Raw genomic sequence first — 27647 nt, 5'->3', positions numbered from 1 at the left:
CGATGCGGCAGGAGCAGACGACTGCGCGTACAGACAACTCGACACATGTCGCGGCGCGCGCTCACGAGTTGCAAGTCATGCTCGCTGCCGGAGCCCAACGCGAATGCGAAGGCGGCCACGGAACCTGTATGGCGGAACCGCGAAGATTCCGTCCACCGGTTATAATATCCGTGAAACTACGGCGATAGCGCTAACGCCATTGCATGTCCAAGAACACAGTGGAAGCTTGTGGAAGCTTCTAGAACATTCCGAGGTCGGCAGTTGTACGCAGGCTGCAACTCTTTTTTTTTTATTCCTTTGGTTTAACCATCGCCCTCGCGCCAGTCGCGGTGATAACAGCGGCACGGCGGCTAGCGAGCCGGTGACGTAGTTCGACATTAGACCAATGAGAGAAGAAAAGAAATTGCCCGGGTGTATCAACGCATGCGCCGAAGAGCTTGGCATCGCGGTCGTCGAGGGCACATAGCGAGCATCCGGGGGCTTAGGCCGCCATTTTGTCTTTTCCGTCTGCTTCGGCGTGCGTCGTGTCTGCTGCCTTCTGCGTCGCACCATACCTCGAGCTCCTGCTGGTCTTAATTACGCGCTCTCAGTGGCAGCGCTTGTCGAAGTTACACGCTGCGCATGTTCCCGCCTTCGGCAGACTCTGGAAGCACTGGCTTCATGCACCGAACCTGAAAAACGTGAGGCACGCCTCGAGAGACTTGTTGCCCGACCCGCCAGCCTTCTCCGTCTCGGCAATTCCTGGCCCCGCTTTCGAGCTCCCGGAGTGTAAGTGACCGCCAGCCGGCACAGCTACGTTACTAAACGCCGACGACACTCCGGTCGAGCCGGCGCAGCGTATATGAGCCGCAAGTCGTTCCTGCCGAGTACTCGTCCCTTTGTTTGTGCGCGTTTCCACCCCCCGACGGCGCCTGGACTATTGAACTGTGGATGAACTCTGAGCGTGGCCACTAACCCCAGGACCTGCGCGGCAACCCCTCGTCACGGCGAGCGTCGTCTCTACGAGCTTCGCATCGAGCGTCCTAAACGCTCAAAAGGCCTGTGTGTGCACTTTGTGCATTTTTTTCTAGATGGTCTAGCTGGCGAGGGTGGCGCATGCCTTAGAGAAGTTAACTGTTTGTTCAGTTGCACTAGCTAGCGCTCACTATGGTCGTATAGCTGCACTACAAAATTCTGTAAAGTTAGTGTTGTTGCTTAGCTGTAAGCCCGAGGTTTCGTGGGCATGGCTTGCGGCCACACGGGTCTTCTCCGTGCCGGAATCGTAGAGGACGGGCCACGTGTTGCGGGGTGGCGGTGTATAGCTTCAGGTTTTAGCTGGCACAGAGGGTTAGCTAACACTACGCAGGCAACAGCTGATAGCCGTCCTCTTACGACTGCGTCAGGGACATGGACCCATCCGAACGGCCTTGCGACCCGACCCCACTATTTCGTGACGTAGATAGCCCGCGCGCGTGAGTGCGCGTGCTATCGAGCGAAATGTGGGAATGACGGAAGCAAACGCCCTTCGGACATAACCTCGCCAGCTATTAGGCACTAACCCGCTCTACGCAGCACCTCGACGCCGGACGTCGCCTACTGTTCTCGTCGGAGCTGGGCCGGGCAGCAGCTACAGTAAGCGGCCCGTTTCGTTGCCGTTGTTGCTGTTCGTTTTTCGATGTGGGCTTAGTGTCCTCGCTATTTTCCAGAGCATCACTCGCACCGCGCCCGGTCTACCGTGTTCCGTCGTCGGTGTTGCCTTGTGGCCCTGCACCGGGTAAATACCGCGTACAGATGAATAGCAGTACTACATCTGGTGTTGTCGAGTGCTTAAAAAAAGCCTTGTTGTCGTTCCAGGATCCCGAGGTCCGCTTTCGAGATTGCGGACCACGAGTCGGAAGGATATCCAGCGGGCTGCTCCACGTTTGCCATCCTCCCAACGTCCCCCGCCGGAGATGGCCTTGAGCACCCCTTACCGTGGCTGACCGCGTTGGCTCCTTTGCATTTCCACGTTCATGGCGTCCTTCTCCGGGGAACTTCGTTTGCTACTACTGGTAAATATCGCTTAAACACGATTCGTACTATCGCTGTGTCCTATTATTATTCTTGTTATTATTATTATTATTATTATTATTATTATTATTATTATTATTATTATTCATTGTTGATAATATTTAGTTGTTCGTGCTTTTCCGAGTACTGCCGCTCTTGACTAGAAGCAAGGCAGGTGGGACTACTTCAGGCACAAGCGCCCTTAGTAGGAGCTGCAACGTGTTACCGCTTTGCCAGTTGCTCGCATGTCGCAGTTGATACTGGACGCAATAGTGCAAAACAAATTACGGGGCTTCCGCGCGCTGTTCGAATCGATGCAAGAAAATGTTTCTTTACTGTTCGCGTTTTTTGACGGCAATTGGCGATTTGTTCTTCTTTTTTTCACGTCGTATGCACTCTAGCGCCGAGTTAGTGTGATTTGTTGCCTTGCGTACACGACTTGTTTACGTAGTACACAGGACAGCGATGCGGGATTTGCTTGTGCACCATTGCTCATTGTTTGGGGAGAAGGGTCGACGCTATCATTGCCTCACACGGCGAGTGATAGAAGTGGTAAACTTCAAATAAATTATGGGGATTCACGTGCCAAACCAATAATACGTGTGGCACTCTTCCATAGCGAGGTATTGGGCCAAGAAGCGGGAGATTACACTCCACTGAGATTATTTTTCGCATCAATGTCTTCAGGCTTCGTGTGAGGCACTCGAAAAATCATCCCACACCTCCACGGGGCCCACTCGGCTATTGTTTTCCATTGGTGCGTACTGCAGTAATCCTTCGCTCATTCGTGCCCAACAGCTTCAAGCATTTCCTTCTCGGCCTTAGTAAAGGTGCTGGCGTTCTACGAACAGATTATGGCAGGTATACCCAGTCGTGCGGTGAATTGCCGGAAAGCTTGAAAAAGAGAAACTGGATATCGACATGTCATTGGTCATGTCAAAGTGTACTCCTCTCGTTACCGCGCAGGGGAAAACGTATTGTTCCACAATGTCGTATTTGTTTTTCGCATAAAGTCTTCCGGTGAGGTCAGCTCCTGTGACTTGCAATTACCCCGATTCGTTGACTCTGTCTGCCGGGAGGGGAGGCAGAATTTAATTGGCCTGTCTTGTCGGATTGGCGGCCTGTCCAATCCGGACAGGCCACCATTGGAATCCTAACCTGGCAACGTTTAACGCTAGAACGTTATCTAGTGAGGCGAGTCTAGCAGTGCTATTGGAGGAATTAGAGGGCAGTAATGGGATATAATAGGGCTCATTGAAGTTAGGACAAGGGAAGCATATACAGTGCTAAAAAGCGGGCACGTCCTGTTACCGGGGCTTAGCGGAGAGGCGAGAAATAGGAGTCGGATTCCTGATTAAGACTATAGCTGGTAACGTACAGGAATTCTATAGCATTAACGAGAAGGCGGCAGGTCTTGTTGTGAACCTTAATAAGAGGTACAAATTGAAGGTCGCACAGGTGTACGCTCTTGCATCCAGTCATGATGACCAGGAAGTCGAAAGCTTCTATGAAGACTTGGAATCGGCGATGGGTCAGGTCAAAACAAAATACACTGTACTGATGGGAGACTTCAATGCCAAGGTAGGCAAGAAGCAGGCTGGAGACAAGGCAGTGGGGGAATATGGCATATGCACTAGGAATAGCAGGGGAGCGCTATTAGACTTTGCAGAACAGAATAAAATGCGGATAATGAATACGGAGGAAGCCTGAAAGCAGTGAAGAAGAAACTAGGAATTGGCAAGAATCAGATGTATGCGTTAAGAGACAAAGCCGGCAATATCATTACTAATATGGATGAGATCGTTCAAGTGGCTGAGGAGTTCTATAAAGATTTATACAGTACCAGTGGCACCCACGACGATAATGGAAGAGAGAATAGCCTAGAGGAATTTGAAGTCCCACAAGTAACGCCGGAAGAAGTAAAAGAAAGCCTTGGGAGCTATACAAAGGGGGAAGACAGCTGGGGAGGTTCAGGTAACAGCAGATTTGTTGAAGAATGGCGGGCAGATTGTTCTAGAAAAACTGGCCACCCTGTATACGCAATGCCTCATGACTTCGAGCGTACCGGAATCTTGGAGAAACGCTAACGTAATACTAATCCATAAGAGAGGGGACGCCAAAGACTTGAAAAATTATAGACCGATCAGCTTACTGTCAGTTGCCTACAAACTATTTACTAAGGTAATCGCAAATAGAATCAGGAACACCTTAGACTTCTGTCAAGCAAAGGACCAGGCAGGATTCCGTAAAGGCTACTCAACAATAGACCATATTCACACTATCAATCAGGTGATAGAGAAATGTGCGGAATATAGCCAACCCTTATATATAGCTTTTATTGATTACGAGAAAGCGTTTGATTCAGTCGAAACCTCAGCAGTCATGAAGGCATTACGGAATCAAGGGGTAGGTGAGCCATATGTAAAAATACTGAAAGATATCTATAGCGGCTCCACAGCCACCGTAGTCCTCCACAAAGAAAGCAACAAAATCCCAATAAAGGCGTCAGGCAGGGAGATACGATCGCTCCAATGCTATTCACAGCGTGTTTACAGGAGGTATTCAGAGACCTGGATTGGGAAGAATTGGGGATAAGAGTTAATGAAGAATACCTTAGTAACGCGTGATTCGCTGATATTGCCTTGCTTAGTAACTCAGGGGACCAATTGCAATGCATGCTCACTGACCTGGAGAGGCAAAGCCGAAGGGTGGATCTAAAAATCAATCTGCAGAAAACTAATGTTTAACAGTCTCGGAAGAGAACAGCAGTTTACGATAGGTAACGAGGCACTGGAAGTGGTAAGGGAATATATCTACTTAGGTCAGGTAGTGACCACGGATCCGGATCATGAGACGGAAATAATCAGAATAAGAATGGGCTGGGGTGCGTTTGGCAGGCATTCTCAGATCATGAACAGCAGGTTGCCATTATCCCTCCAGAGAAAAGTGTATAATAGCTGTGTCTTACCAGTACTCACCTACGGGGCAGAAACCTGAAGGCTTACGAAAAGGGTTCTACTTAAATTGAGGACGACGCAATGAGCTATGGAAAGAATGATAGGTGTAACGTTGTTTGTTTAGTTTTTTTAATTTTTCATAACCTAAAATCGTTAATTACCTCTTCTCTGGCATCGTTGCGTTACTCGTCAACTGTTAAAACGCGCTGCACTGATATGTGGGCGATACATTTTCGTACGAATTATATTTCAGTCACTGGCTTACAATGTTTCCCTAACACTTGATAAGCACCAAAATACTGCTGGATATAGTAGAAGGCAGCTTAGAACATATGTTCTGCAATTGTAACTAAATAAAAGATCCAGCGTATTGTGAGTGACCTTTAGGTTTGACACCGTGTTTCTGGCCTATTGTGTATTGTTTTGTACAGTGTTTGCGATTGCTTATGTATCGTGTTGTAAGTCAAATTGTTTTTTTATTTCGTGTTTTCATGCCTACTGATTGCGTACAGTGCACTTGAAATTGTTATTTGGGAATGAACTTCAACTTTGTGTCTTTTCGTTACCTGTTCTCAACTTTTTCTTTCTTTCAATACTTAATTCGCTGATCTTCGGCGTATCTTGTAAAACTGATTTCTTAAACTGAAATCGTGTTTGATTCCATTGTTTGCGATGATTCCATTGCTTCCGCTATGCCTTTTAACGGCTTCCTGCGCCTTTTGTCATGCTGCTCTAGCAGCTTTCAGCCAGGAAGCCGTCCAGATGATTGTGGGAAATAAAATTGAATTGAATTGAACGTTAAGGGATAAGAAAAGAGCACATTGGGTGAGGGAACAAACGCGAGTTAATGATATCTTAGTTGAAATCAAGAAAAAGAAATGGGGGGTATGGGCAGGACACGTAATGAGGAGGAAGATAACCGATGGTCATGAAGGGTTACGTACTGGATTCCAATGGAAGGGAAGCGTAGCAGAGCGGCAGAAAGTCGGGTGGGCGAATGAGATTAAGAAGTCCGCAGGGAGAACATGGCCACAATTATTACATGATCGGGGTAGTTGAAGTATGGGAGAGGCCTTTGCCCAGCAGTGGGCGTAACCAGGCTGATGATGTGTTACGCCTCTTGCAGACTATGCATTTATAACACTTTTCAAAGCTTGGCGACCCTGCAATATTCGCAACTTAACCCGCACTTGCGCTAGCTTTGCTTGAAATCCGCAAAGCAATATTTGATCAACGTGACGTATTCGCGGTTCAGTGAAATACCCGTCCTTTGGAAATGCGATGACGTGCCGGCTTTGATTCTCGGCTGTGGTGCAAGTCTTTTGTCTTGCGAGTCCTTTGTTGTGACAATACTTGTCCATTTATTTTAAATTACTTAGCGGTGGAATCGGCATTGCCACTTGGCTGCCCGAGTAGTACTTTCGTCGTATCCAATGTCTCTGCAATTAAACGGCCTGTAAACGGCCTGTAAACGGCCTTGTGATCTTGCGTTGTCTATGAACTTGAAAACGCATGCTGTTAGATGCCGCCCGTATGACGAATTTGATTTCCAAGAGTATTAGTTTATTCTCTTGTTCCTGTGCGGGTGTGACAATGTGATTCGTGTTCATCGTCCACCTCTACATTCGTGTGAATCACGGTTGCTCTTTCCGGCTCCACAGATGTAACTCATTCGGGTACATGCCACCCTATTTTTCGAGTCCGTCAGTCTTTGCGCTTATACCACGTGTGTGTAGATCCCCCAGATTGTCTTCACCTTCAATGCACGACTCGCTCGTTTGCGTTTCCTCTTACTTGTGCGACTATTAACAAATGTATCCCCTTTGCTTGTTCCTGTGATGGAATGAAGTACAATCATTGAGTCGGTCAAGCAGGCTGCTTCAATTCTTGTGGTGAAATGACTTGATTTAGACGCCTAGCCTTGATGCCATCACCGCTGCCATTAGCTCAAGTCTTGTTAAACTTGGCTCTTTGATTTGCGTCGCTTTTCGCTGTCGGTAGGCTTGACTTTGTTGCATTGGTTTACATGACAGCCAAGTATAGTGCCGCTTCGTATGCTGTTGCACTTCCGTCGACGTACAGCGTGTATGCTTATTCTATTTGATCCTTGCTTGCGTACTATTTGAGAACTAAAACCAGCAGCTCCTTCGTTTTAGAAATCGGGTCCCTCCACTTGTCGCATTCTGCTTTAAGGAGTGGCTCATCTCGCGCATCGTCCCTTCTCTAATTTTTGAAGGGCTATCTCTGCGCGTATCGTAAAAGGTGACAAGCCAAGCGCATCAAATATCTTTCCTGCTGCTTGTGCAGCACTGTCCTTCTGATTAACTACGTTGTTGCTGGTAAGGATGCATACTTGTTCACAGGAAAGGATAGCACGTCTTTTGAGTACTTCCATAAAATGGCAAGAAACATGGTGTATCCTTCCGATCGCATCCCAATGTGATCGTCGTCCCTTTCGTTTTCGTCTGTCTTGTTTAGGCTCTCTTCATTAGCTGTCCATTACCCGAAGTTTATCGCCACCTCTTTGATCAGTTATTTTGCCTTTTTGTATAACTTAACAGCACCTTAAAACATTGCTGCCCCTAGGATTACATCATCCACGTAAATCTTTCCGCACTGGTTCTCGCATCTTCAAATCACTCAGCCACTTGTTTCACTTGGTGCTTGATTGTAGCTGCCAGAAGTAACGGGCTCGGAGTTTTACCGGAAGTTACTCGTCATGCGGCGGGTTTGTACTTCATTCCACAGCTTTTGCTCGCATCATCAGGCACCCGCATAAATCTCATGGCATCTGTCCTCTTAGTGCATCGAAATTTGCAGAAATGCCTTTTAAACGTCTCCAAATCGGGCCACTTTTCCTTAGAGTTGATGTCCTGCCTCCAGATAGTCGTTTAATGACATGCCTTTCTGCGTGTCATTCGCTGGAATAACTTAAGCCTGCCCAGCTTTTCCTTGCATTGCTTTCTTGTTGCTTTGCGCGCTAGCTCTCATGGCTGAGCTGTTTTTTATTGCTTCTTTTGACCTGAACTGCACTGATAACTCCGGTGGAATTGCTCTCTTCCACGCTGTCAACATCGACGCGAAACTGGCACTCGAATCACTGAAGGTGCAGACCGACAATCTGTTCAACTGCTCTCCGTGCACTATCTTGCGTAGTTAATCAGTTTCTTGCACAAACCTCATTTTCTCTAGACTCAAGAGCACACTCATGCGCAGCTCCACTGATCTTTCACGATTTGCGAACGTTGTTCGCAGTATTTTTATCGCTTCATCGCAACTTTCATATCCAGATAAAGCAATGAAGCCCTTCTATAGCATACGCTGTCTTTCCGGTTAGAGGTGCTAATAAACTTGTCCCTTGCTCATGTTAGGTCTGAAGTGGACTGCTCACTTGAATTGAGTCCAGAAGCGATTCCACTCTAGGGCTCTTCCGCCAAACCTTGTCATTTCCAGAATTGGTAGCTCATGTATTTCACTTGCGTCTTCTGAACTGTGATGCCACCTGCGTTCCATTGTTCAAATCCAACTGTATGGCCTCTTGAATTCTGAACTCTATTCTATTCAAGATAGTCGTTATTTTCATGTCGTAATCATTCAAATGCTGCTTCGGCAGTATTTCCTCTTACAAATTCCTCCATTTGTACTTTGGCGCTGTTGAGGCTTTCGCTTATTCTCTTGCGTTGTGTGCAAATTTTGTCTGTTAATTGCGTTGATAAGCTTCGGGATCTAGGGCGAAGCGCCTTGTTTTTCTTCGTAAATATATGCTTCGCTCATTTCTAGTCCAGTAACAATGGCGCCTTGCTTTCCAGTGAGCAGTCCCGATGCTTACATATGGTCTTCTCTTCGGTCTCGTTGCCCGATCCGCTGCTCCACCAGTTTCCTCTTCTGCTTCTTTGCAGGTTGACCTTCCTTCCCTTCCTTTGCGGAGAGGTAGTGTGCTGGTTCACGTCACTATTGTTGAAAACAATAGACCGGTGGCTGCTTCGAATATGAGCGGTTTATTAGAGTAGCACGTGCTCGCGACAAGGAATTGCTCAGTCTTCGAGATGCTTCGATGATATTTTACAATAGCTTTCCATACTGTGGTACATAGCCTGAGCGAGGGATCGTCCAAGAAGTGGGTGGTGCAATGGCACATGCACAGAACGGGTAATTGCCGAGGAAGCAGCCGGTGCAATTAAAATAAGACACGAACAAATGCAAGCCTGATTAAGATGTATCATTGTGTACCGCGGTTAATTTGGCGAGAGAACGTGCACGCGCCTGTTTTCTTTCCGAAAAACACGCTAGTATGAACAGCTTTAAGAAAGCGTCGTTTCACAGAAATGCCAAGGTGTTCGATGTCTCCGCATTTGTCTCCAATGGCAATTTGTTTTTACGGTCGCACCACACAAGTATGACCGATTGCTGTTGCATAGCTTGTCGCACACCAGCGACGCTTTCTCGTGTCTGGTACGGATTCTTTAGTCCCGTCCCAAGCTTGTTCTTTTCGTGCTTTTCTTGCCGTCCTCCTCGATAAACCATATCCCGTATTTTTCAATTTGTAACCTCATCGAATATCATTCGAGAATTCGGGAGCTTACATATTACACGGCTTGCTTTGCCTTTCGTCTTACCTTGCATTAACCGTGCATGCGTTCAATAGTGACCACTTCCGGATGGAGCACGTCTCGATTGTGTAAGCCGAAGAGAGCTCGTGTGCCACTCTTGCGTCTTTACTGCTGAGATGATGGAAGGTTCGGCGCTGCAATTCGCGCTTCTGTCTGTCGGGAATGGCTCGGCTGCTCATGGCACGATTCCACGTAACCTGGCTTCCAACTTGCGTACTTGTTTCCCATAGACGCCATGTGCCATAAACGATGTAATTTGACAACCTACTGACATTTTCTAGATGGTCTAATCTTTTGTTTCAATCATTCCATTCACACAAATAACCTAGATTTCGCAAGCATTAAATTTTTTTGCAAGATCGTTAACGAATTTCTTATTCAACCAGTGTCTTTTCCGTAATGTCCTTAATATCGAAGGTAGTTTCGAGTTCCTTAGCGATGTGCTTAAAGTCTAGTCCTGGGTTGGTTTCAATGTACCCTCGCATAAGAAGTAATCTGAAGTACAGAACCGTGTCGATCACAAAGAATGGTTGTTGGAAGGCCAGCGCTACTAAAAAGGTACTGCTCGTGCTAACACACGTACCACAACGTTTACCCACCTGCACAATGTAGGCGAGGGGGCTAATTTCAGACACGAGTGGCATGTAGCGCTGCCATGCCCGGTCACCACGGCGTTGACGGTGTGAAGTTTTCAAATTCTGAGGTATGGTTGCGCTATGTCGATATGTGCAGAGCGGTCCACACGTGTAGCCGTTCAGAGTCTTACCACTTAATCCGACAAAAGGTGTAGCAGGGAGCCGCATGTGGCGATGTGCTCCTGCGCAGCCAAAGTCGCATCGAACCGCACCGCTTGTTCCACGCGCGCCGGCAGATCGTAGATGCAGAACGTGGAACTTGTCAATTACGAGGTGAGTGCTGGTAGCACTGCCATGCCCATGCCTTATTAAACAAGCAACTAGCGATCAACATGCATACAAAGTACAAATAAGTGCACAGGACGATGCTGGTGGAGTCGCTTGATAGTTAAAAAAAAAGCACCATCCTATGCTTTTCTCTAGTGTGTATGCGCCTGTTTAACTGGTTTAATTCCTCGTTCGGTATGCACCAACTCCACCAGCACTTAGCCTTACTGCATCCATACCTTATTGTTCCAGAATCTTGACCTGTGCTTTCGATTGCAGCCCACGTGTAAGATGGATATCCAGCGTGCTGCTCCACGTTTGCCGTCCTCCCAACGTCCCCCTCGGGAGATGGCCTAGAGCACCGCTCGTACCCTGACCAACCGTTCCACTTCGCCGGTGCGGTCTCGCCGGCAGACGAGATCGCTCGTCGCCCTTAGCTACAGGCAAGTACCACGTACAGGCCACTCGTACTACGGCTGTGTCCTCGAATGGTCGAAAAATCAGCGTTATTGCTTCAGTTCGTTTCAGATTCACCTTCCCTTTCGTTACATAAAGTTGTTTGATCGCTTGGACAAGTATCTAGAAAGGAAAATACAGTACGAAGAAAACCAGATATGAAGTGCTTGTCGATACCTGACTAGGACCCTGTCCTCAATATTTTCCACTCGAGCAACAGCGGTAACATAATTGTGACTAAAATAAAAATGAAATGTAAATTTTCATCAAAATTCACTTATCTGGACTACCCCTTCATAATCAAGCATGAAATGCATTTACCATGTGGTAATTATATTTGAACACATCACGTGACTAAACAAAGCTTAACGTTCTGTCAGCATTACTTATTTATTTATTCAAAAGCAAAAAACATTTGTCCTAGCCAACCGTAGGGGAAAAAATGATTCGTAGCTTGCTGAAATCTCTCTAGGACTTTGCTTAGTGAATTTCACTTTCAGTATTGCAACCATTCCCGACAGTGGGGTTCAAGTGGTCAAGGCTTTCTTCCGTGATTTGTCCTTGCTTCAAGTTTTTTGTAGATATCTTAACGTCAGCATTAATGTCGCCGGTATGCGCGTGTGTGGTTGGATTTGTAACAAACTCTGGAATCCCTAGTGGTTTCTTCTTTGGTAGCTTTGAAGCGAAAAGAAATGCTTTATTTTGTCGTTCGCCTTTTAATTTTAGTGCTAGAAGTTGTGCCCCACATGACAATATATACTGCATCTGTGATCGTATCGAAGATGGGCTTGACCTGCATCTAAGTGGCATTTGGTCTCGTCCTTCCTAAAGCACCTATTCTACCAGATCGCTTCATGTTTAAATTGCCAACGTGGTCATTCCAACGTAGTCATGAAAAACATTCAATAATAGTATACTGCTTGTCCGCTCTATATGATCAATGCCGCTAGGCATAAAGGGTTTACTCCCGTGCTTAGAAACCTTTAAAAAAATGTCCACGTTGCTTTGCTTTATGTGCTTCAATTGAAGCTCGGTCACACCTGGCAACTTGTTTGATTTTATCATGTATCAAACAATTCATGTCATCCGCGTATAAAACCTGTTTTCTATTGGTGGAATGGTAGCGTTATTATTTACCTATAAAGCAAAAATAAAGACTGCCCTAAAATGCCCTTGTGATACACCTTTATTCACTGACATTAGCTTGGAGATAGATGCACCTGTGAAACACATTGCTACAATTTCGGAGATAGCTTCTAATTAAGTTAAGCTCCCACTCACTAATTCTGTAAGAAAACTCCCTGAAGAGTGCTTAGCATTTGACTTCATCAAAGGTCATCTTGGGTCCAGAAATGTTCATACTCATCTAGCTACCGTTCAATATTTTATTATTGCTTCCTTTGTTTGCAACATTGGTAGCTCAGTTAACTTGTCCCGCTCAGAACTCCACTGGTGTCGCGAGACCACTTTCGTGCTTTTTCAAGAAACAGAAATCTTTTCTCTGCAAAACGCTTCGGGATGTTTTAGTGGAAATGCTCAGTACGGAATCTTGTCTTTTCAGGATCCCGACGTCTGCGTTCGATTGAAGCCCATAGGTTATCCAGTGGGCTGCTCCCAACGTCCTTTCGGGAGATGGCCTACAGAATCACTCGTAATCTGGCCGATGGTGTTTTGTTAAATTACCTTCCCTCACCCATGGCGTCCTGCTGGCAGTCGGAACTTTGCTCCTCGCCCGCCACTGCTAGTGAGTATCGCGTACTGACGTCTCGTAGTTTGGCTCTCTCCTCGAGTGGTCACCAATAAGCCCGCTGCTGTTCTCGTTTTGCAGATGACCGTTTTGGATGGCGGTGAGCGAGGATAACGTCAGAGGCAGTTTTGCCAAAAGGTGGGCAACTTTACGTATTGTGGTCAATATGTCCGAGATCTCGGGGGAAATATTCTGGCAATGAAAAACGTGTAAAATTTTTTTGACGTCAGAAGTGCTTTTTTCGCTTTATTGTGCTGCAGTATACAAAGGCGTGGCAGTTTGGGCGAGCTGGTATGTCATTACTTTTTCAGGCTCGTAGCCCAGCTCAGAGCAAAACGGAAGATGGAAGTGGTAATGAAATGAGTGGTAATGGGTGGTAATGGTAATGGTAATGAACTCTGTTCTCCGTTCCCTTTCATTACCCCTTCCACCTCCCTTTTTGCTCTTTCTGAGCTGCGCTACAAGCCTAAAAAAATGCAGTGTACAAATATGGGCAATAGTAGTTGCTTATATTAGAAGACAACTGAAGTCAATGCGACATGCCTCAATTATTACACGGACGCTATTTTGCTACATTTCTGAATGTCATCTTACGGGTGGCCAGCTTCGGTTGCGCTTTCTGCAGCTGACTGCAAGTTTCAATGACACGCATTACCAAAGGCTCACGTAAACGAGCTCGGCCACGTTTTGAGTCTCCAGTGCGAGTAAGTCTAAATTTTGGAAGCAGTTTCAGCAAAGCGGGTCAGATCTTTCATTAAGGCGCTGAACTGCTCCGCTACGGGGTTATGACCACCAGTTTCATACGTTTTGGGTCATCATGTGTTGAGACAGAACGTGGCCATGTATAACAAACTGAACATCGTGTAATTCTTATTTTCTAAGCCATGTATGACGCTTTAAACATGCGGATCAGGAGCGGGCAGTGTAGCTTATTTCCAGGTAGACTTCTTCATTGATATTATATATTGCTTGAACGCCTGAATAGCTGCCACTAGAACTCGGTGTCCGAGTTGTGAAAGGCATTTTATCAAGGCGCTGTACTTGGTTTTGAAACTCCTCCCGCCTTTTTTTTTTACTGCCAGCCACTCGGACGCACATATGGACTCCATCGTGTTTGTTTAGAGTTTCCTTGTCGAATGGGTTTTACTTCGGTCAGCTGCAGTGAATTTGGCCACAGGTTCTCAGCAAGCGACTTCCTCACAGCGTTTAGACGCTTTCCTGAATAAATTTGGTCCTGGCGTGTTTCAAATTCTCGCCCACAGATGTGGCAAAATTACACGTGACAATTTGGCAGCCCTGCTTTGTGCTGAAAATTGCAAGTAGTTTCTTGCCTACGTTCCAGATCAGATGCTTCTAAGCAACAATCCTTCCACGGCTGTGGCCGTTGCACATCGGCCGGCAACTGGACATCCAAGTCTGAGTGTGGCCACTAACCCCAGGACCTGCGCAGCAACCCCTCGTCACGGCGAGCGTCGTCTCTACGAGCTTCGCATCGAGCGCCCTAAACGCTCATCAGGTGGTCTTTGTGCATATTGTAGATGGTCTAGCTGGCGAGGGTGGGGCACGCCATAGGGAAGTTAACTGTTTGTTTTGTAATTTTGTAATGTATAGCTACATTACAAAATTGCTTAGCTGTAAGCCCGAGGTTTCGTGGGCATGGCTTGCGGCCACATGGGTCTTCTCCGTGCCGGAATCGAAGAGGACGGGCCACGTATTGCGGGGTGGCGGCGTATAGCTTCAGGTTTTAACGGCTTAGCTTATACTGCTCAGGCTACAGCTGATAGCCGTCCTCTACGAGTGCGTCAGGGACATGGACCCTTCCGAATGGCCTTGCGACCCGACCCCACCATTTCGTGACAAGGTAGCCCGGGCGCGTCAGTGCTATCGAGCGAAATGTGGAATCACGGAAGCAAACGCCATTCGGAAATTGCCTCGCCAGCTATTAGCTATTGTGGCGACCTTACGTCGCCCACGGTCTGGAGCGGAGCCCGGCCGTGCAGCAGCTATGGTGAGTGGTCCATTTCTTTGCGGTTCCCGCTGTTCTTTTCTGGTTGTTTACTTTCCTCCTTGCGTCGCAGATCATGACCTTGATCACCGCTCGTGCCGTCACCGACCGCCTTAACTCTTTCGCGTTCCCTCGGCGGGGAAGTGTTGCTGGTGGACTGGACTTCGTTCCTCACCCGGCACTACACCTGGCAAGTACCATGAACACTAGAATCGTAGTATGGCTGTGCTCTGGAGTGTTTAACAAGCCCTGCCTGATTTCAGGTTCCTACCGTCTGCTTTCCATTGCGGCTATTCACAAGCATATCCAGCGGGCGGTTCTGCACATCTATTTTCCGGCCGTGTTACGCCTGCATTTTTCTCGCTGGTAGCTTTCAGCTGGGAGACGCAGATTCGTTCAGCTCCCTGCACTACTTCTGATAAGTACCATCTATTCACTCCAATGGTACTACGGTTGTTTTCTCGTGTGGCGGATAAGCCCTGTGGCATTTAAGGTTCCGAACGTCTGCTTTTGAATTAAGCCGTGTTTTCCTGTGACGGCTATGGTTACTGTTCTCTGTGCTCCTTGTCTTAATCCTGTTGCTACACCCTGCCGGCTCCGCAAGTACACACTTTGTGGGCTTCCGATGAAATTTGCTGTCGAATGTATTTATTATGCAGACCTTCGAGGTTAGGTTTATGTTTCGGAAAACTTCGCCACACAGTTTCCAAAACGCTTTTGTATGTCGCTCTCCCAGTAAGACGACGTTGAATTTCTTCCGTTCCTGGTTATATTTCTTAGCTGATTTCATTTCCTCACCCGTAATTTATTTCGTCTACTCGGAGTGCCACATTTTTCACAATGCTTTGGTAACTCTACGTAGTCTTCACTTTTGTCGAAGGTTGCCCTACTATTCTTCAACGTTTCCTCCAAGTTTTCTGGTTCCGCCCATCGGCTCCGCAGAAGTTAGAGGAATAGGTTCTCCGATTCCATCGTGAATTTGTGTGAACGATTGTTTTTTAATGATACCACCTACTTCGTATATTCGGGTATATAGTTCCCCATTATGCAGTACACATCCACCGATCGCTTTCCGCAGTAGACTTGAAAACTACTGATGAGCCTTTCACAGAAACCGCCCCCACAAGGTGTTTTGTGGAAGAAATTTCTACTTTGTGATAGGTCATAAATTGTTCAGTTGTTATCGACGTGATGTTGCTGTGACCGCATTGAATACCTTATTCGTTCTCCTGAAAGTCTTGCATTGTTGCTGAGCACATTCATGTTAGAGCTGAGAAACACCGAAAATAATGCAGAAAACCGATGTGGAGCGCCTCCAACGGTTTCGCAATGTGCCTCTTGTCACGGCAAATGTGAAAGCTGGTACACAGTTTGGCTATGTCTCCTTACTTTTTTTGTAGTTGCTCCCAGCGCACCGTTGAAATATAGACCAGCTATTTCAGACTGTGGTCTTCGTTACTCACCCTCAAGAGGAAGTTCTTGCTCTTACGATGATCTGGAATTGCATCTTCGCCACACAACGCACTGTCGTATTTCTTTCACGTATACGCGACAGTGTACCGCGTACTCCACCGTGAAGATTGTTCATATATGCGTCGCACTAATAGTCAACGAACTATTCCATTTACACGTGATCGGGTGCTGCTCGTCTTGTGATACGGCCCCTACCGAAAGCGCCCTTGAAGTCTCATTGGGTCTTTATCTTAATATACCTGGTATTCGCCTACTGTCTGCACATTCGCTTGCTTGCTGAATTTCTGCAATTTTTCAATATACACACTTTGTTCTAGCCAAATCAGACAGGTTTCGACGGTATTTATTTCTTCTGCTTTCAGTGGACCGTAGAACTTGTCATCTATTATTCACGCAACGAAACATTCACGTTGTTCCTCTCCAAATATTCAAGTAACTGCCGAACTTGTCAACTTCAGTGCCTGGTCTTGAGATCCTTTTCGACGTATATCTGACACGAGAATCATCTCTTTTCCTTTCATTATTATCCGGCATTTTGTAACGGCTATTTTGCCTGCGGCAACTGGGATCTCTTCTACAAAATTGTTCACTACGACATCTTTTCTGCGTTCACTCCTGATTATACCTGCTCGATTTTTCACTACTATTGACGTATCCCCATTGTTCTACTAAGTAAGTCTTCTTTTTTTCTTCTGTGTTCAACGGTTGGTTTATGCATTTTCTTTCTCCAATGCAGCACGATTGTACAAGTAGTCCAATACTTTACTGTTGCTCGAAAGTTCTAATTTGCGAGACTGACGACGGTGTTCATTAGAGCTACTTTTCTTTGCCAGGACCAGCAGTGTCTCCACTCTGATATAACAGTACCATGAATGCTGCACTTGAATACACCACCGCGCTTGCATCCGATAAGTGTCGGTGCTTACGTTCCGTTTTCTTGTTGTCGATGCGCTCTTGAGGCATTCAGTCCTTTATCTTCCTCAGTATATTTCTCCATAGATCAATCACGTTCGTCTGGGAGAAGGTTGTCCCAAGATTCCGGTTTTTCCCGTCACTGAATACCGATATTAGCTGTTACAGTGCAGGACGTTAGAAATTCCAACCAACCGAATATTTTTGCCCTGGCTTCGTTGCCCTTCGTTGGCATTTCACTCGAGTCTTCGTATCGATATGATAGCAGCATACCGTCGGCCATATGCCAGTTCATTCCTAGAATACTAGTCTGGCTGGATCACGTAAGAACGGCACCTTAATGCGCATTTAAATTCTCATTTCTTCACCGTTTGATGTCCCTTTGCAAATCATCATTGCAGCACGGCGAATTTTTCTTGCTTCTAGTCGGCTTCTCTCCAGCGAAGCCGACTGGGAAGAGGCACTCCGGAGCCCATCGCTCCAGACACAACTAGAGGCAATCCAGAGGGCCCGAGAAAGGGCGGAACATCACGGCGTTCCTGCCCCGACTTGGACGCGGCCAGCGGCTTCCGCGGGTCCCCGATAGGGGCCTCCGCTGAAGCTCCTCAGGATCAAATAAAGTTCATTGTCTGTCTGTCTGTCTGTCTGCCTTCACGGCTTCCGCCTGGTTTCTTATGATCCAAGCATAACTTGATCATCGCAAACTTATTTACGTTTGCTGTCATTGCAAGAATTTCTTCCAAAACTCCTTAACAGTGTTGCTACATCTGCATTCAAATTTCCTCCTGGCTGAAGATAATAATTCAGAACATTCCTGATCTTAAACACGAGGCGTCAAATACTACGCCTAATTTTCTTGCTAGTAGGTCTTTTCGAATTGCTTCATTGCGCGATATGGTAGTTATTGTTCAGATTCTTCCGAGCACGCTCGCTTTTCCATTCCAAGCGTGAAACATCTCGCATTGAACAGCCGTATTTTTATCTCGGTACTGAATTCGTCTGTCTTCGAGATCGTCTTCCGATTGCCACTTCGTCGATCTCCACATTAACTTGCTCTATCCTTCTGAACAGTCCTTGTGACTACATAGTCCACTTCATGCATCGTTTCTTTCTGAGGAGCTAAGCCAGTATATTCCACCATCAAAAAGGTGAAAATGGAAGTCGCCAGTTTCTGCGGCGTCAAGAACCATGGCGAGTTTAGCGTTTCGCAGTTCTACACCACATGGGTCAGGCACGATCCAGTCGGGCATTTTCGATTTTCCATTTTATCTTCGTTTCGTCTTTCTACTGGGCTTCCCTCCTGATCTCCACTACTGGTAAGTGTCGTTTACACGGGACTCGTATTAATACTCTGTACTCCAAGGTTTAACAAGCATTGTGCCGCTACAGGTTCTACAATCCTGTTTTCAACTGCGGTCCTCAAGCGTACCCAGCGTGACCCTGCACTACACTACGGTCTGCGCTCCAAAATATTACTTTGGCTACGAGCATCACATGTTCCAGCGGCGACCACTACTGCTTCTACATTCCCTTGCCAGTGGCGTCCTGCTGGTAGACTCGACGTGTCTCCTCGCCCTGCACTACTAATGGTAAGTGTCGTTTAGATTCGAGATTTATTGGTTCCCCCCAAAAAAGGTAATTATATGACAAATATACAGACGAGGGTCCCAAAGTGAGAGAACTGTTGTAGGACCCTCGGTTAATAGCATATATCGCGATATCAATAGTCAGTAAATTAGCGTTATTATAAACATCTACAGATCATACATCATTAGACTAGTCATTTACAATCAAACACGAAAACGCACGTTATAAAAGAAATCCGGAAAAAAAAGCATGGATGTAATACAAGAAATGACGTGAGATAAAAGTCAAAGGTACACCGCCAGATCGTAGTCAAGTTATCGCAGGTAATGATGCTTAAGGCAGTTTTTAAACATTGCAAGAGTAACCCGCCTTGGTTGCTCAGTGGCTATGGTGTTGGGCTGCTGAGCACGAGGTCGCGGGATCGAATCCCGGCCACGGCGGCCGCATTTGGAAGGAGGCGAAATGCGAAAACACCCGTGTACTTAGATTTAGGTGCACGTTAAAGAACTCCAGGTGGTCGAAATTTCCGGAGTCTTCCACTACGGCGTGCCTCATAATCAGAAAGTGGTTTTGGCGCGTAAAACCCTACAATTTAATTTTTTAAGTTAAACATTGCAAGAGAAGTACAGGATTTTATGGTTGATGGTAATTCATTCCAAAGAGAATGCAGCGAAGGAAGATGTTTTTTGCCGTAATTGATATGAACCATGTGTAAGAAGAAATTGTTGTTAGTCGCAAATTTGGTCATATTTTTAATCTGCAAAAGGTGAAGTGCAATGAACGGAAACGTAAGGTTATTATGAAGCAACTTGTGGAGTAAGACGAGTATGTTAAACGGGAACAAATTATTAATAGGCAGGATATTATACGCGCGAAGTAACAGAGGCATTGGATTGCATGGAGCTAGAAGTGATAATGCGTACTGACTGATTTTGGATATGTTGAATTCATAAGTGACAAGCGTACGTGGTGCCCCATGAAACAATGCCGTAATGCAATGAACCTAGTTGGTTGAGTTAAGAGAATCCGGAAGATCATTTATATATAAAAGGAAAAGCAAAGGCCCCGAACTGATCCCTGTGGTACAGCTTGGTTAATACATTTCGTTGCTGAGAAAGTATTCGCTGCATGCACTGTGTATGGTCGGTGAAGTAAATATTTTAAGAATGTTAGCGCAGGACCGGTTATTCGATAAGAGTCAAGTTTGTTGAACAGGACTTGATGGTTAACCGTGTCATAAGCTTTACTGAAGTCTAAAAATACAGATCTAAGTTCCCCGAATCAATGCATTTTTTTTTATGTAGTCAGAGATAGAACAGCTAGATTCGTGGAACTTCCAGGGCGGAAGCCAAATTGATTGTTCTTTAGCCAGTTAAACTTTGCTAAGTAGTAATAAAGACGTTTAACAAATAATTTCTCAATGAGTTTACTAAGGCAGGAAAGAATTGCAATCGATCGGTAATTAACTGCATGTTTGTCGCCTTATTTAAAAGCAGGAATAATCTTGGCATTCTTTAAAAATGAAGGGAATGCACCTTCTTTAAGCATAAGGTTGATAATATTAGAGCGTGTCGCAAACTAAATGCGCAACCAGTTTTAAATGCCTGACACAAATATTGTCTAAGCCAGGCCCTGTATTTTTAAAGTTGGCAATCGTGGAGCACACTGCATTTGGTGTAGCTGGTAACAAGATTGATTGTGTCGTACGTCTCAAAGTATTATGCAACTGCGCATGTATGGTATTAGTGTAAACAGAAGAAAAGTAGTCTGAAGAAGCATTAGCAATTTCGTTGGGCTCAGAAAGAGCGAGACTATTGTAATTTATTTTGGTTATAGTGGCATTAACAGACGATTTGTTCAGAAAAGAGTTCAATAACTGCCATTGCTTTTTAGGGTTATCCTTATTCTGATCAAATTTATTTTCGTAGTACCTTTTTTTTTCGCCTGTTTAAGCAACATTCAGTAATTTACAGTACCTACTATAGCGTGCAGCTAGTCCAGTATTAGCATATGCTCCTTCCTTTCCTTATCATTACTTTGTTTCCACTTTACCTCCCCCTCCCCTCTCTCCCCAGCGTAGGGTAGCCAACCGGATTTTTTTCTCTGGTTAACCTCCCTGCCTTTCCCCTTTCCTCTCTCTCTCTCTCTAGTCCAGTATTAAAGGGCTGACGTTTAGTTTTCTTGTACATGTTTTCCTTCTTAAGCATTCTAGAAGACCGTCCGTCATCCATGAGTTGCGCAGATATTTATACTTTTTCCCACATATTACAGCGCGTGTATTAGTCGAAACGGTCAATAAAAATAAAGTACAGAATTTGTTTAGTGCTTCTTCGGGATCAGACATAGAATTAATTGGCGACCAATAAGTTTCACTGATGGCTTCAATAAAGGTATCTGCACTAAATACGGAAGTGAGGTAGCTATTATCGCTCTCATGTATTTCATTGTTAAATGCAAGAAAAACAGGAAACTGAATCGGTTATGTTAGTATTAACCCCGGAGCAAGGCGATGGTGATATGTTAGATAACACGTGATCAATTAGCGTACTGCTCCCACGAGAGGCTACTCTAGTTGGGCAGTCAATGAGTGATTCAAAACCGAATCCAGCAAAACAATCTAAGTTGTGTACGAGGTAGCTTCAGTGTCAAGTAAGTTAATATTAACATCACCTACAATCTCCACATCCTTATTTTCAAAAGCTAGCTTCGACATTACTGCATTAAGAGAAAGCAAAAAATCGTTAAGGGAAGATGACGGTGAGCGATAAATGCAACCAAGGATCAAGTGCTTATTGTTAAGAAATGACCGGTCGACTTCTATCCAGACTGACTCGCAATGATTCATGTTAACTGCCAGATCAAATCTTCGAGCATAGGTGACCGCTTGTGAAACAAAAATGGCGGCACCACCATGGCTTAGCTGGACGATGACAATACTCGGGTTGATAAGATGGAAAACTGCTCATGTTGTTCTCGGAATCAGAAAGCAAGGTCTCCGATATACAGATAAAAGTGAAGACATGGTGAAGTGAGGCAATGAAGTTATAATTACATCTTTGTTCTTACGAAGGCTACCAGCATTGAAGTGAATGAGTGATCGTTTATTTGCGGTAAGACGAGATTTTACGTCATTGGGGTAGAGCAAGGCCATGAAAAAAAGGGAAATATTCAGTGAATCACGTGAAAACTCACGGGACTCGTATTACGGCTGTGTCCTCCACTGTTTAATACGCACTGTGTCGTTACAGATTCTGCAGGTTCTGCAATCCTGTTTCCAACTGCGGTCCTCAAGCACATCCAGCGTGCCCCTGCATTACTCTACGGTCTGCGCTCCAAAAGGTTACTTCGGCCACGAGCATCACCTGTTAGAGGAGCGGCTGATACTGCTTACATTCTCTCGCCAGTGGCGTCCCTCGGGCAGACTGAACTTGTCTCCTCGCCATGCACTACTATTGGTAAGTGTCGTTTACACGGGACTCCTATTACGGCTGTGTCCTCCACTGTTTAACAAATACGCACTGTGTCGTTATAGGTTCTGCAATCCTGTTTTACACTGCGGTCCTCAAGCACATCCAGCGTGCCCCTGCACTACTCTACGGTCTTCGCTCCAAGAATTACTTCGGCCACGAGCATCACCTGTTCCAGGAGCGACTACTACTGCTTCTACATTCCCTCGTTAGTGGCGGCCGTGTTGGAAGACTGGTTCTCATCGCCCTGCACTACTACTGGTAAATGTCGTTTGCTTGGCACTCGTACTACGGCTGTGTCAATCAGAATTGTTACAAGTTGGGATACATTACAAGCATTTAGTATGCACGAGGAGGTCCCATAGTCAGACTGTATCGGGACCTTCTGTACAAGAAAAGTTAGGATAGTTGAGATCTCAAACAACAGTAGCATATAATGTAGTATACAAGCAACAGGAAATGAACAAAGCAAAAATACAGATTTGATTACAAACAACAAGGTTTAGTTTATCTTATGGTAGCAAGAATGGTATGGGAATAAAATACCGGTAGTTTAACAAAAACTAACAACGGACAGAAAACGGTTACAGTAAATTTTTTCATTAGTCTGTCAATAATAAATGCTTGTTTAGTTCCTTTTTGAATTAGTGTAAAGATCTTTTGCTTTTCATAATGAGAGGAAGGGTTCCATACTAATATGGAAGAATTCCACCGTTGGTTTACCGTAGTTAGTGCGGATTGTTGGTGAAAGAAACTCGTTATTCAACGTGAATCTAGTGGTACTATGAATTGTCAGGTTAGGTGGTGAAAATGTGATCGATGGTAGCTCATTACGTAGAAATCTTTAGGAAGAAATACCTAGGTCGTATTTAGTGAGCCGAGAAATAGTAAGGATGTTATTCTTGTGTAGTAAGAGGCATTAGAAAAGCGTGATGGCTCGGTTCTGAACTGTCTGTAGAGATGCGATACGAGTATTATAGGTGATTCCCCGACATATTATAGCATAATGAGTGGACGAAAGCGTGGTACAGTGGGAGCAACGTGGTACGTGTGAAGTAAGCGCGTGCTTTAAGATGCGTCTACCGTAAGCTATTTAATTTTTTTGATGTGAGCAATATGGTTGTCATATTTTACATTACAATCAAGTAGAATGCCAAGGAAAGATGAACATGAACTTGAGTGAAGGCAGTGAGGAGCAAAACTGATAGGTGGAATGGAAGCTGTTTCGCTGATGTCAAGAGAATGCAACAAATTTAGTCTTAGTTGCATTAATAGATAACATGTGAACATTACACCGCCTTAGAATGGTTTCTAAGTCAGCATTTATCTTATAAACGAGAGATGACATCTTTATGAAAAGTGAATGTTGTGGTATCATCAGCGTGCAGAATGCATTTTGTCGAAGGACACTTAGGTAAATCATCAATATAAACTATAAGCAGAAGCGGCCCCAGGATGTAGCCCTGGGGCGCACCAATGTAGTAGTTCCCTGTCGAGAATGAGCACTGGAAACAACTTTAACACGGTTTTATAAGTAGCTCTTTAGTAGCGAAAGGGCAGGACCGCAAATGCCAATAGTTTCGAGCTTAGAAAATAGGATATTATGATTTATGCAATCAAATGCTTGCGTTAATCGATGAAAACTGAGGCGGCGAGAAATCCCTCAATGATAAATTTTAGTTAATCCGTAAGATGAATTAATGCCAGCTCTCTGGAATACCCGTGGCGAAAACCAAACTGGCATGCAGATACGATAATAAACTTAGATATTTCGTTAGCGGCGTTTCAATTAGTTTCTGAATAACTATCCTGAAGAACGGCAGAATACAAAAAGGTGTACAGTTGTGGAATAATGAGCTATCGCCTTTTTTGCAAACTGGGATAACTTTGCCACGCTTCAGTTGAGAAGGAAATAATCCAGTTTTGAATAATAAATTAACAATAACTAAGTGTCAGAACGTGCGCAATTAATGTTAGCAGGGTGGACCTCATGAATTCCACGGCTTGTCACATTTAGGTGATTTATAACAGCAGCTAATTCTTCTGGCGTTGTAGGAAATAAAAAGAATGAATGAGGTAGACCGTCCACCTTGATGATCTGTGCAGGAGTAGGTGGATTGTTAGGAAAGAAAGACACTACTAAAAGCCTCGCCAGGGGAATTGAGCTCTACTCCATCCTTTAAAATTCTTGATACCCGGTTTAGTCGTATCTATTTAAAAAGGATTTGACAAGCTCGAATTTCTATTTAGTGTCATTAGCCGCCTGTAAATTCATTGCTCGAAATACAAACGTTTAGCTGATTTTATTGTACAGTTAAGTGTTACAGAAGCTTTTAAATCGGGCACGTAGGTTCATGTTAAATGGTTTCCTTTTAGTTTTCCTATATAAGTTACCCGTTTGCGCATATCTGCTAACTGCAGTGAGAGAAATGGATTGTGGAAAAATGACACATTATTCTTTCATTTCTTTTTCGAGGCAAACTTTCAGAAGTATGTCGTTAGCGAAAAAAAAATTTCGAAAAGGCTTTCTGTGGGTCGTTTAGTCATTTAATTTCAGACCAATTTGAATGTGCAACAGTAGTTATGAAGCCATCTTTGTCAATAACATCTTTAGCGTGAGAATGCGGGCAAAGTCGCACATTAGCATTGAAACGTAAAAGCAGGGGGTAATGATCACTGATGTCGATGTGGAAAAGTTTTGCCTCTCGTGAATGAATCAGGTTAGAAAATGCATGATCAATAAGTGTGCCTGTACCATAACAGACTTCGCGTGTGGGAACGTTAATTAAGCAATCATATTCGTAGCTATGGACTGAACTAGTGTAGTTAATACAAAAAGGTGATGTTTCGAGTAAATTAATGTTTATCACCTTATAACAGTTTTGATTTTATAGTGGTACAGTATGTAAAATGTGATCGAGATTTTAACAGAATTCGTTGACTGACGATGAGGGAGAACGGTAGGTGCAGCCAAACTTGAAATTCTTATTATGTTGAGCAAGAAAGCAGTTACTGAATTCAATCCAAACAGATTCGCACTAAGTAACCGTTAAGGATAGATCATGTCTTCTTCGGTAAGCAATATTAGAAGAATCATATATGGCAGCACCACCGTGATTACTCACCAATCTGTTGCAGTATTCTATTTTATAGTTAGGGAAGCAATACAAATTTTTGTCATGGTCAGATAACCAGGTTTCAGTACGGGCAATTGGTGAAAACGGACTAGTTAGCGATGGGAGGAAATTATTGATAGCGTCGAAGTGTATACGAAGACTCCTAGCAATAAAGTGAATGATGGAATGAAATCCGTTTAACAATTCAAGTGATTGGATTTCAGTATAGAAGCCATGTTCGTTGTTAATTGGTTAAATAATTATGCTTAGTCTAATTTGGTTAGGTCGAATTCGTCACGAATAGTCAGAACTTTGCTGTTGGTAGTCTTCCTAGCCTTAGTTTCGCAGTTGCCCGTCCAAAGGAACATCGACTTATTCCTTCAAACTAAGAGCCTTGGAAAAGAGAGCCTTGTTAGATGGGGTCAGATGCTCATATACAAAAATGGAAGCGTTGGAAGAGCCGGAAAATCTAATGTCGATAAGACAATGCTTGGCTTCACGCGCTTCACTAACAGTCGGCTTTCTTAGTTCTTAATGGAAACAAGCGGTGATATTTTTCTTGTCATTAGATGTGGTGGAAACGCGATGAACAATGTGCAAATCGCTAGGCCATACGGGATGGCCCCTTCTGTCCCCTACCTCCTCCAGTGTTTCACAAATAAGCATGGTGTCGTTACAGGTTCTGCAGTTCCGTTTTCGATTGCGGTGGGTATCTAGCACGCTCCTGCACATCGACTCTACGGTCAGCGCTACAAAAGATTACTTCGGCCACGAGCATCAGCTGTTCCAGGAGCGCCCATTACTGCTTCTACATTCGCTCGCCAGTGGCGTCCTGCTGGTAGAGTGGACTTGTCTCCTCGCCTTGCACTACTACTGGTAAGTGTCGTTTACACGGGACTCGTATTAGGACTCTCTCCTCCAGTGTTCAACAAATAAGCACTCTGCCTCTCCAGGTTCTGCATTCCCGTTTTCAACTGCGGTCCTCAAGCGTAGCCAGCGTGCCCCTGCACTACTCTACGGTCAGCGCTACAAAAGATTACTTCGCCCACGAGCGTCACCTGTTCCAGGAGCGACCACTACCGCTTCTACAAACCCTTGCCAGTGGCGTCCTGCTGGTATAGTGGACTTGTCTCCTCGCCTTGCACTACTACTGGTAAGTGTCGTTTACACGGGACTCGTATTAGGACTCTCTCCTCCAGTGTTCAACAAATAAGCACTCTGCCTCTACAGGTTCTGCATTCCGGTTTTCAACTGCGGTTCTCAAGCGTACCCAGCGTGCCCCTGCACTACTCTACGGTCAGCGCTACAAAAGATTACTTCGCCCACGAGCGTCACCTGTTCCAGGAGCGACCACTACCGCTTCTACAAACCCTTGCCAGTGGCGTCCTGCTGGTATAGTGGACTTGTCTCCTCGCCTTGCACTACTACTGGTAAGTGTCGTTTACACGGGACTCGTATTAGAACTCTGTCCTCCAGTGTTTAACAAATAAGCACTCTGCCTCTACAGGTTCTGCATTCCGGTTTTCAACTGCGGTTCTCAAGCGTACCCAGCGTGCCCCTGCACTACTCTACGGTCAGCGCTACAAAAGATTACTTCGCCCACGAGCGTCACCTGTTCCAGGAGCGACCACTACCGCTTCTACAAACCCTTGCCAGTGGCGTCCTGCTGGTATAGTGGACTTGTCTCCTCGCCTTGCACTACTACTGGTAAGTGTCGTTTACACGGGACTCGTATTAGGACTCTGTCCTCCAGTGTTTAACAAATAAGCACTGTGCTGCTACAGGTTCTGCATTCCCGTTTTCGACTGCGGTTCTCAAGCGTACCCAGCGTGCCCCTGCACTACTCTACGGTCAGCGCTACAAAAGATTACTTCGGCCACGAGCATCAGCTGTTCCAGGAGCGCCCATTACTGCTTCTACATTGGCTCGCCAGTGGCGTCCTGCTGGTAGACTGGACTTGTCTCCTCGCCTTGCACTACTACTGGTAAGTGTCGTTTACACGGGACTCGTCTTAGAACTCTGTCCTCCAGTGTTTAACAAATAAGCACTGTGCCGCTACAGGTTCTGCATTCCGGTTTTCAACTGCGGTTCTCAAGCGTACCCAGCGTGCCCCTGCACTACTCTACGGTCAGCGCTACAAAAGATTACTTCGGCCACGAGCATCAGCTGTTCCAGGAGCGCCCATTACTGCTTCTACATTGGCTCGCCAGTGGCGTCCTGCTGGTATAGTGGACTTGTCTCCTCGCCTTGCACTACTACTGGTAAGTGCCGTTTACACAGGACTCGTATTAGGACTCTGTCCTCCAGTGTTTAACAAATAAGCACTCTGCCTCTGCAGGTTCTGCATTCCGGTTTTCAACTGCGGTTCTCAAGCGTACCCAGCGTGC

At 45.4% G+C, this 27647-nt stretch overlaps 1 protein-coding gene across 3 annotated transcripts; it reads left to right on the top strand.

Moving 5' to 3' along the window:
* Window positions 1-27475, top strand: LOC135914387 (uncharacterized). 3 transcript variants are annotated; one of them, XM_070521695.1, is made up of 16 exons: window positions 1-1611; window positions 1686-1753; window positions 1834-2030; window positions 10777-10940; window positions 12515-12697; window positions 12782-12838; window positions 14043-14895; window positions 14969-18406; window positions 18480-18679; window positions 21926-22132; window positions 22210-22405; window positions 25940-26136; window positions 26214-26413; window positions 26491-26690; window positions 26768-26967; window positions 27322-27475. In XM_070521695.1, exons 8-12 carry the CDS (start codon window positions 18313-18315, stop codon window positions 25975-25977), a joined length of 735 nt encoding a protein of 244 aa, XP_070377796.1. In that variant the 5' UTR covers window positions 1-1611; window positions 1686-1753; window positions 1834-2030; window positions 10777-10940; window positions 12515-12697; window positions 12782-12838; window positions 14043-14895; window positions 14969-18312; the 3' UTR covers window positions 25978-26136; window positions 26214-26413; window positions 26491-26690; window positions 26768-26967; window positions 27322-27475. The 3 variants fall into 3 exon arrangements, with proteins under 3 accessions (XP_070377796.1, XP_070377795.1, XP_070377797.1); XM_070521694.1 differs by lacking the exon at window positions 27322-27475 and adding an exon at window positions 27045-27223; XM_070521696.1 differs by lacking the exons at window positions 1686-1753; window positions 27322-27475 and adding an exon at window positions 27045-27223 and having other exon boundaries at window positions 1-1041.
* The last annotated feature ends 172 nt before the right edge of the window (window positions 27476-27647 follow it).

This window comes from Dermacentor albipictus, chromosome 7 (assembly GCF_038994185.2).
Source record: "Dermacentor albipictus isolate Rhodes 1998 colony chromosome 7, USDA_Dalb.pri_finalv2, whole genome shotgun sequence".
NCBI lineage: Eukaryota > Metazoa > Arthropoda > Arachnida > Ixodida > Ixodidae > Dermacentor > Dermacentor albipictus.
This window is presented reverse-complemented; position numbering and strand designations above follow the sequence as displayed.